The 10,828-nt window shown below is 40.4% G+C and overlaps 1 protein-coding gene across 4 annotated transcripts in view; it reads left to right on the top strand.

Annotated features, from left to right (window-relative positions):
• Positions 1–1,010: 1,010 nt before the first annotated feature.
• Positions 1,011–10,828, top strand: part of LOC129868232 (glucocorticoid receptor) — a 110,372-nt gene continuing 100,554 nt past the window's right edge. For 2 of the 4 annotated variants that reach the window (XM_055942026.1, XM_055942023.1), the window contains exons 1-2: positions 1,224–2,434; positions 7,295–8,391. In XM_055942026.1, coding sequence (XP_055798001.1) covers positions 7,304–8,391 — 1,088 coding nt within the window. In that variant the 5' untranslated portion in view covers positions 1,224–2,434; positions 7,295–7,303. The other 2 variants (XM_055942024.1, XM_055942025.1) reach the window with 2 other exon arrangements.

Below are 10,828 nucleotides of genomic sequence, written 5' to 3'. Positions count from 1 at the left end.
TTCACCTTGCTTCAACTGATGTCCTGGAAAGATTAGGTGTTCCTAATGTTTTGTACACTTAGTGTATGTATCCTGAATGATGCAGTTCATCTTTAGCCCTTTAGGACCTCATTCAGCCTTTTTAATGTACGTGTTGTGGGAAATTATGAGTAGTTTATTTTGATAAACATATTTTAGTATGACTAATTTCAAGTTGTTGAGAGGTCACAGCACAGCTGCCAACATTTCCAATACTGTTGACCACAGGTCTTTATGGTGATACAGTTCCACCTACAGTAGGCCTAAATGACTGTGGTGTGTCGATTACTAATTAAATAAAAAACTTCCTCAGACTAGATCCAGAAATTAGTCAATTAATTGCCAAGATGCATAATCCACAAGCTTTCAATATTACAAATGGTTAATGTGAGTTTCCATGCACTAACAGAGTAGCCTACCATGTATGAGCACTTTATAAATGAAGTAACCATCGTTACTATTGTCATTAAAATGAAGGCCTTTTAGTAGGGTGTAGGCAGTACAATTCTGATCTTTGCCCAATTATTGGGAAAATATCTGTTTTGATTAGTCAAGACACCAGTTAGGGACAAAAGATCAGGCAGGCAGCCCAATTCTGATATTTCTTTCCATTAATTGGTCTTCTGAACAATCACATCAGATATTTTTACATTAGATCTTTTTCAGAGCTGATCTGATTGGTCAAAAGACCAATTAGTAAAAATAATGTAAGAATTGGGCTGCCTGTTTAAACACAGCCATACAAACCTTTGCCTATCAAGCATGTTACTGTACATGTATAGTTAAATGTACTGTTATTTTATATAATTAGGCTAATCTAGACAAGTTCCTCAAGGTTGAAATATTAATGGAAGACAGTCATTGCATTCATCAACCTACATACTAATTCATTGGATTATTGTTACTTTATAGACGCGAAGATGCCTGCTTTTCACTTCAGTGTTATGAATCATTGGCATACATGAGAGCCTCTCTGCGCATGTTTGTTCTTAGTAAATTAGTCCGTTTTTTTTTTTACGGGCGGTTCAAAGTCTCGCAATTATATTATGTTTTAATGAAGACATCGCGTTTATCGAATATTGTATTTCATTGAATCGGATAAATTTTTTCCCCCAGATATGTAGATACTCTTTCTGAGAGCAGAGCGAAGGGAAACGGCGTTCCAGAGCCAGCTGTCATATGTGTTTATTTCCAGAGAGGTCGGTGGCTGTCAACGTGCCTTTCTTCCGTCTATCTACGGACTGTGCTGCGCCATTGAAATTCTGCACGTCAGGCACAATTTGCCGTGAAGTTCGCAAAATCGTGACTAACTGAAATGTCTCTTGAGCGCGTTTTTAGTTTGTATTTAGATAGCTGCCTTCACATACTGCAGTGTCGCATGAAACGCGCGTCGAGGACGTAGTCTAGAAAGTTTCCTTGTATTTTAATTCAGTGGCACGCGCTTCGTTTGTACTTTTTTTCGTACTTGTTGGTAAGGCACGGTCTTCGCAATGGGTTGTCATTCGTAAATAACATTTTATACTTTGTTGTGGTCTCTTTTTTTTTTTTTTTTTTTTTTACTCAGTCGTGTGTTATAACTAACAAGTCTTGACAAACGTTAAAAAAGGTTAACGTTTTGAAAGGTAGTTACGTAACGTTAGCTAGCTGCCATTGTGTGGGCGAGTTTGGCGAAACTTGTGAAAGCGAGGTAACGTTGCAAGTAATCGAACAAACTTTAAAAACGTGTTTTTTTTATTTTATTTTCAAGTTTGCTTGTTTACTTGATAAGTTTATTATCTCTAAATTGATTCGATAGTCAAGCCGACGTGCGCAGCCGTGTTTTTGACAGATTTTTCGAGTTCAGTCCTGTTTGTCTTTAGAGGGGCGTTTACCCTGAAGTGTCAAACTAGCTGCCCGGCCTCAGTTTGCTACATGTATGTGCACAAGCTAATATGTAGCTAACTATGATATTATGTAACGGTTAATGATTGTTATAACGTTATTGTACTGCATCATAGCAAGCTTTTGGTAATGTCAATGCTGATATCCTTCTTGAATTTTATAGCGAATTCATGTTTTCTTGTGCTTAATGTCTGATTTACATCTAGCTAGCAAGCTGAATTCGGTGCATTGCTAGCAAACGTACAGTACATGGCTAATTTGACGGCAGATACTTTCTTTTAACGTTTGACACCCCCAGATATTTATATTTGTTAGATTAAGTGATCAGGGGAATAACAGCGCACGAGATGGCTATGTCAAGGCTTTTTAACTAGCTAACGTTCGCTATATTTTCGTCTCGCGAGGAAAGTAGAAAGCCATTCAGCTTACGTTGCACGATAAATATTGGCTTTGAAGACTGTTTGGAAACCATAGATCTCATAATTCGAACAAACTGGAGATGAACTAGCTTGGGAAACTCCAATTTTTGATACAGGTAACATTAGCTAGTCATGTAATCAAATGTGTCCTTTGATTGCATCTTATTTGTTGTATTTTATAAACTATCTTGGATTATTAAACTAGTTACATCTGCTAGCCATGCATCCTGTGTATAACGTTACAGCATAAGTTTAGCATATATTTGATTGTGGAATGATTTAGCTATAAGGTAGTGTGATCCCTGTGCTATAGCTTCTGTAGTTCGACGCCCACCATATCAGTGTAAAATTAGGCGACTCAGTGCTGTTAGAGCATTATCACTGACGACCCCTGAGCCCATTGAGGATTTCATTAGCCATACTAGCTAAGCTTAATAGACATACTTTTGTTTTTAATTAAGGTCTGATAATCACTTTCTCCTGTTTGACTTGATGCAATTGCCGGTCGCAGCCAACAGGTTGCACCACTGCGGCGCTTCGTTTAGCTAGTACAGCTGGACATTACTGTGATACACTAAACCGTTTTTGCGCCCAATCACAGACGGCCAGATAACTGTTAAAGCTAGAGCGCTCCATTTTATTTGTAGCTAAATTACACTTGTATTCTGATTTTTAGTTTTATGTAGAATGTGAGATTCTAAGATCAATCAAGAATAATGGCTATGGACATAAGATAGGATGTGCCACTGGTATAAAAAATAATGATTGAACTGAACGACGATGTATAGTTCAAGGTAACGTTTTCAGATTAAATATAAACATTAAATGAGCGAACATCAAATCCCGAGAACAACATACTCGCTGTTATGTATAAATACAGTGCCCTCCGTAATTATTACAGATACAGCGAAGCATTTTTTTAAAAATCTTTATTTGGCTCATTACTCAAGGTTTGGAGTTGAAATCAAACAATGACTATGAGTCAGAAAAAGTGCAGACTCATCCATATCGTGTGAACCGTTTAGAAATTACAGCACTTTTTGTGCATAGTCCATTTTACGGGACAAAAAGTATTGTGACACATTTTCTTAAATGTTTATTAAAGTAATAAGAAGTTAAATATTTGGTACCATATTCCTAATTCGCTATGACTACTTCAAGCTTGTGACAACACATTTGTTGATTGAATTTGCTGGTTGTTTTAGATAATTTTGTGCCCAATTAGAAATTAATGGTAAACAATGTATTGTATTTTTGGAGTCACTTTTATTGTACATAAGAATAAATGTTTCTAAACACTTCTATATTAATGTGGATGCTACCATGATCAAAGATAATACTGAATGAATCATAAATAATTATGAGTGAGAAAGATAGAAACAAAAATATCATACCTGAGAAAAATGCAAACCTCTTCTGTAATTGTAATGGTGAGAGGTTAGCATGTCTGGGGGTATGATATTTGTGCGTCTAACTTTCTCACTCATCATGATTAATTTAGGATTATCCGTAATCAGGGTATCATCCTACACTAATGTAGAAATGGTTAGAAACATATTCTTATTTACAATAAAAATGACAGTACATTATTTTCCATTCATTTTTATTAGGCACAAAATAATCTGAAACACAACCAAAAATAAACATTTGTGGCGTTACAAGCTCGATGTAGTAATTGCATGCTATGAATGTGGGACCAAATACTTTTGACTAATTTAATACACATATGTGAATTTGTTCCAATAAATCTTGGTTACCTAAAATGGGGAGCCGATGTACAAAAACGGTTCACCCGATATGGATGAAAATACTCTCAAATTAAAGCTAACAGTGTGCACTTTAACCTCAGTCATTGCTTGATTTCAAATCAACATTTTTGGAGTATAGAGCCATAGGAAGAGAATGCTTCACTGTCCCAATAATTACGGAGGGCACTGTATATTTGATAGGCTCTACATTCATTGACAAAGCTTCACTGACACAAGGCAACAACAACATATTCTAAGTCAGCTATCCAACCAACAAGAAAAGGATAGGGAATACCTAGTCATTTGCACAACTGAATGCATTCATTCAACCAAAATGTGTTACGCATTTAGCCCAACCTCTCTGAATCAGAGATGCGCGTGGGCTGCCTTAATCGACATCCACGTCATCGCCGCCCGGGGAACAGTTGTTGTTGAGGGATAACTGCCTTGCTCAAGGGCAGAACGGAAGATTAGGATTCTTTTCACCTTTCGGTAACAGGCCCAACACTCCGCCAGGCTACCTGCTTTAAGTAAGATTGAGTGTTGAGTGACCTGCCTAAGAAAAATAACCATTCTTTAATAACCACAGTAAATAGGCCTAATATATCAGTTAGCTTGTTACAGTCACAGCGAACATTATTGAAGAAATAGCATTAAGTATGATATATGTCTGATATATTTTCAATGGTTATGGGGGAAATGCAATTAGCAAAGCCTGCAATGTTTGAATTTAAGCTAGTTGAAGGTCATGCTAAGTTATGTATTCTAGTAAAGGGGTCTTTCTCTCTTAAAATACAGGCTAAGCTTGGGAATGCCAGTCTGAAGTCTTGCACTTGGCATGCTTCCAGTCTGTACAGTTGAGAATCCCTCAGGGTGACTTAATGTTTATCACCATTTTTGTTATTAGATTTTAAAAAATCGAACCTTTTTTTAAATAGGAAAGTCTGTTAAGAACAAATTCTTAGTGACAATGGCGGCCAAACCCGGACAATGCTGGGCCAATTGTGCGCCGCTCTATGGGACTCCCAATTACGTCCGGTTGTGATACCGTATTAAGGTTAACACTCTTTCAAAGATCTACATTATAGCCTACACCTCTGTTTTCAGGGTTTGAGGTATTTTTACTAATTTATTGGTAGCCATCATGACAGTAAAAACCCATGTAGCTACAACATTGCAGTATTGTCCCCCACTATTAAATCGGGGAGGGGACTGTGGATCGGTCTGTGTCTGTCCGTTCATTAGTGAGACGCGATATCGGACAGCACTTGCCTGATTTTGAGGAAACTTAGGTGAATGATGCGTCTTGCCATAGATCTGGGATTAACAAAATTACCCTGATTGGCCCAAGGCAGGAGCTTTAGTAATTCAATCAAATCAAAGTTTATTTGTCACGTGCGCAGAATACAACAGGTGTAGTAGACCTTACAGTGAAATGCTTACTTACAGGCCCTAACCAACAGTGTAATTTTTAAGTAAAAAATGGGTATTACGTGAGCAATGGATAAGTAAAGAAATAAAAACAACAGTGAAAAATAACAGAAGCGAGGCTATAAACAGCCACCGGTAAGTTGGGCTAATTGAGGTAGTTTGTAGGTATGGTTAAAGTGACTATACATATATGATAAACAGAGAGTAGCAGTAGCGTAAAAGGGGTTGGTGGGTGGCGGGACACAATGCAGATAGTCCGGGTAGCCAATGTGCAGGGCTACCGGTTAGTCGGGCTAATTGAGGTAGTATGTACATTAATGTATAGTTAAAGTGAAAATGCATATATGATGAACGGAGAGTAGCAGCAGTGTAAAAGACGGGTTGGGGCGGGACAATGCAAGTAGTCAGGGTAGCCATTTGATTACTTGTTCAGGAGTCTTATGGCTTGGGGTTAAAGCTGTTGAGAAGCCTATTGGTCCTAGACATGGCGCTCCGGTACCGCTTGCCATGCGGTAGTAGAAAGAACAGTCTATGACTAGGGTGGCTGGGGTCTTTGACACTTTTTAGGGTCTTCCTCTGACACTGCCTGGTGTAGAGGTCCTGGATGGCAGGCAGCTTAACCCCAGTGATGTACTGGGCCGTACGCACTGCCCTCTGTAGTGCCTTGCAGACGGAGGCCGAGCAGTTGCCGTACTAGGGAGTGTTGCAATCAGTCGGGATGCTGCAGCTGTAGAAGCTTTTGAGGATCTGAGGACCCATGCCTAGTCTTTTAAGTTTCCTGAGGGAGATTAGGCTTTGTCATGCCCTCTTCACAAACTGTCTTGGTGTGTTTGGACCATTCTAGTTTGTTGGTGATGTGGACACAAAGGAACTTGAAGCTCTCAACCTGCTCCATTACAGCCCCGTCGATGAGAATGGGGGCGTGCTCGGTGCTCCTTTTCCTGTAGTCCACAATCATCTTCTTTGTCTTGATTATGTTGAGGGATAGGTTGTTATTTTGGCACCACCCGCCTAGGTCTCTGACCACCTTCCTATAGGCTGTCTCGTCATTGTCGGTGTTCAGGCCTACCACTGTTGTGTCGTCGGTAAATTGAATGATGGGGTTCGAGCTGTGCCTGGCCATGCAGTCGTAGGTGAACTGGAGGGGACTGAGCACGCACCCCTGAGGGGCTCCAGTAATTAACTGAAATTTGTGAGTCACGCCAGAGAGGAAGAGGCGAAGCAAGAGGGTTTACTGGGCCCTAATCTGTCTTCTCCTGCAGGAGGTGTTTATATCACTTAAAATCGGAATTGTGTACTTTATTTTTGAGTTGTGCCTGTTGTTCACATGCTTATCTGCCCTCTCATTGGATAGAATAGTCACACCTGATCTTGCCTCCTGCCTTCCATTTTTGAAGACATTTCTTGTCATTGTTAGAGCTGCCACTTGAGTATCTAGTCAAGATAATGGATAATCTTGGTCACACACAATAACTGAAATTTGTTAGTCATGCAATATCTCAATTGGCCCAAAGGTGGAAGCTGCATCATTCGTGCGGGATGACATGTTTACTGTTGCTGCCATATTGCGTCAGTCACGAAGCCAGGAGAGGTGTGATCATATTGTGGTTTAGAGATTGAAATTATTGCATTTTGTAGGAACATTTGTAAATAGCATAGCACCCATTTCTATTCAAACATGTTTTTTATTTTTACCTGTAACTTTGGTGTGCATTTGAATTATAATTCTCTGGTGTTATGAATTTAATTACAAGCACTTTCTAAACTAGTGCTTGCATTCCTCTGTGTGTCAAACAGGATCAAGAAATGGATCCAGGTGGACTGAAACACAGCAATAACAAGGACAAGGGTTTGGCTTTCGGCAAACTCTCAGAGAGCGGTGTAGAAGGAAGCTTCTCGGGTGACGCAGGTGGTTCCAAGTCCACCACATCAACCTCCCTGATGCATCTGCCAGGCTCCAGACCCCAGCCACCAGCCAGAGACTCCGCCAACGGACTGAATGCCACTACGACTCAGATGGAGCTTTCCACAGGGGGACTCACTATAGAGGAGGCTGAAGTGAAGGTAATGGAGAAGGCCCTTAGAATGCAGCAGCCACAGAAACCGCAGCAGAACCAACAGCTGTTTGAGAACTTTGCTCTGTTGGAGGCGAGTATTGCAGATTTGAATCGATCCAACACTCCAGGGAACTCTGTACTTGGAGGCCCTCATGACCTTTTCTCTCTGAAAACGGAGAACTTCTCACCCATGGATAAGGACAGGCTTGACATGGGGTCAGTCAGCTTTGGACAGTCACAGAAGGACTTGGATGTCAACGAGAGGCTCCTTGGCGACAATACAATGGACATTCTGCACGATTTGGACTTGCCTGGCTCTCTGTCTGACCTGAATGAGTTTTACGTGTCTGACGAGGCTGCTTTCCTTTCCTCCCTGTCAGTGGAGGATGTCCTGCTCGAGGACGGCAACATGGAAACCAAGCCCATAGACTGTAGCAATGGGGGAAACTGTACAAATGTGGACAGCGCAGACCAGCAGAAGCAGCTTCTGGAGCCAGGCATCTCCATGCCTGTCATCAAGACGGAGGAGGATGCTGACACCTCCTTCATACAGCTTTGCACCCCAGGGGTCATCAAGCAAGAGAATGATCGTCGGAGCTATTGTCAGATATCCAGCCTGGACTTGCCTAGTACCCACAACTCGGTGGGCTCAATGAGTGGGCCGAGTTACCCCTATGGAGCAAACACCTCGACAGCAGTGAGTCTACAGCAGGATCAGAAGCCTGTCTTTGGCCTGTATCCCCCACTGCCATCGGTCAGTGACAGCTGGAACAGAGGCAATGGATACGGGGCTGGATCAGGGATGTCGAGCTCATCTTTTCCTGTCGGCTTCAGCAGGTAGGTTATTCATGACCCATCGATTTAATGTAGGCTATTGTGCACTTTTGAATGGTTAATGATTTATGAATAAGTATGGGTTTTAAGAATATAAATAGATTTTTATTTCAACATTTGACATCCCTGAATCTGAAATGTTATTTTAGAGATGCCTTTGTAAGCCATGGAAATTGTCTTAACCAGTTTGGTGACCTACATCTATCACATGTCAGTTTTATATAGATTTTTTTCATTTGTTTCAGACAATTCCCAGATTTGTTGCTTAGTCTATTATAAAAAGGAAAGCACTGAATGCGTCTGTGTGAAGGAGACATGTTACTTTTTTTTTTGTTCTATATCTGAATTGATCTGGCACACATCGAGCTCTGAACTTGTTGCATGCCGTTGCTTTCTTGCAAATGCACTAATTTATTAATAAATCGAGTAGGCAGGGAGCGTTGTCAGCTGGGAGGCCACATGTACAGATCTGCTTTGCTCTGTTGCTTTGCTGTCTCAGACCTTTTTTTCAGCACAAACACACCGTCCCCTCAGTTATCCTTGCTCCACCCAGAATTTGAGTCCTTGGCCTTTGCTACTCTTAAAGGCTCTGCATGGTCAATCCGTCGACTGCAGTGGCCCTACAGCATTTACGGTGATCTGTCCTCTACGCACAATCTTCATGAAATGCAAATACAGCGATGAGTTTCTCTCTTGGTTTCATACAAACTTTTAAAAAGCGCCCACAATGTGTTTGATGTGGGGAAGTGCTCAAAACGAACAAATTAAAACGACGTGACCTGACCAAATATCCACAGCATGGCAGTAAACCCAGGGAGTTCTTTCAGAACAGGGCATCATTTAATTTTCATTTTGAAATGTTTTATTTATTTAACTAGGCAAGTCTGTTAAGAACAAACTCTTATTTACAATGATGGCCAACCGGGGAACAGTGGGTAGCTCAGGGATTCGATCCAGCAACCTTTCGGTTACTGGCCCAGCGCTCTAACCACTAGGCTACCTGCCGTCCCGGCTTCAGGAAACAGTGCTTCAACAGTGGGAAAAGTAAATCAGCTAGCAAGGCATTGTTGTCATTTTTTAACAGGTGATAAGCAGAAGTAAGGGAGTACGATCTGTCATAGTAGTAGATGTGCGTTTCTCTTTCAAACAATCCCCTTGTACACAGCTAATAGCTAGCTAGTAATGTTAGCCAAAGCAAGCTTGCTAGCTACTGATAACAGTACTTATGAAGATTAAAAATGATCAGGCCTCTTGTACATCTTACTGTAGAAATTATTGTTGAAAACAAGTTTGTTGCTGGTAAGGCTAACACACTTACACAGTTCTGGGTGGCGTTTCTACAGCAGGAAGCGGTCTGCCTGACTGACTGACGGCAGTAGATGTTACATACCTATGTGAGTCAGTGTTCTCAACTGGCGTACTTAAAAAATACAAGTACAGAAACCAACTCAATGCTGAGCATGACATCAGGGTTGCATTGTCATACTGAGCTCAGAATAGACATGCTTGTTGAAAACTTCAACCAGCCACACAACTCTCATTAGGACTGTGTGTGTCTTCTGGTCTACACCTGTGTGATGTGATCAATCAGTTTATTCTAGTTCAGAGTAAAAATAATTTCTTATATTTTAACAGCAACAGTTTCAACCTAGACAGATATTTAAGTGTTTTTAATGGGGGGGGGGGGGGGACTCTCTCTTTGTATGCATATTTCATTTTGTATTTGATTTGGGCATTGAAATGTACCGATCGTATGGTTGCATGTTTAAATAAGCGTGTGTCCCAGGAACACACAGAGTTTTTTTCATTTGGGTCACAGGCTGAAAAAGTTTAAGAATCCCCTGCTCTAAGATATAAAGCACTTTTTATATTTTTTTAAATATTGGGTTTTGTCCTACGCTAACATACAGTATTTGGTTCTCAGTGAAATGTTTGGAGATGAGCATGTTCTCTGAGTTCATAGGGAGTACAGTGCTGCAACAGGCTTTCCCATCGAAAGGAATTTCTACATAAACTGTTGATAATTTCGCAATGTGTTAATAAGCAAGACACGGTTGTCTAATTTTTCCTATTGCTGCCTCAGACATTTGACGCATCTCTAATGTGATTTTCGAAATGGCCTATAGTTGGATTTTAAAGGGGAAATGTGGGGATTAGTACATCCTTTTTTGGACTGATATAAATGTTTAGGCATGTATTGCATTCTTCCAGATAATTCTTCTGAGTGGGTGTTTTTAATAATACTTTTATTTAAAAAAAAAAACACAGTTTGAGCAAGTATGAAAGATGGATTGACAATTTCATGTCCGCTTTCCTTTCTACTCTTATTTTATTGGTGCTCTTGAAATGTGTTTATTTATTACCTAACATGTATTTTTAACTGCATTGTTGGTTAAGGGCTTGTAAGTAAGCATTTCACTGTAAGGTCTACCTACACCTG

The sequence above is a fragment of the Salvelinus fontinalis genome, chromosome 13 (assembly GCF_029448725.1).
Source record: "Salvelinus fontinalis isolate EN_2023a chromosome 13, ASM2944872v1, whole genome shotgun sequence".
NCBI lineage: Eukaryota > Metazoa > Chordata > Actinopteri > Salmoniformes > Salmonidae > Salvelinus > Salvelinus fontinalis.
This window is presented reverse-complemented; position numbering and strand designations above follow the sequence as displayed.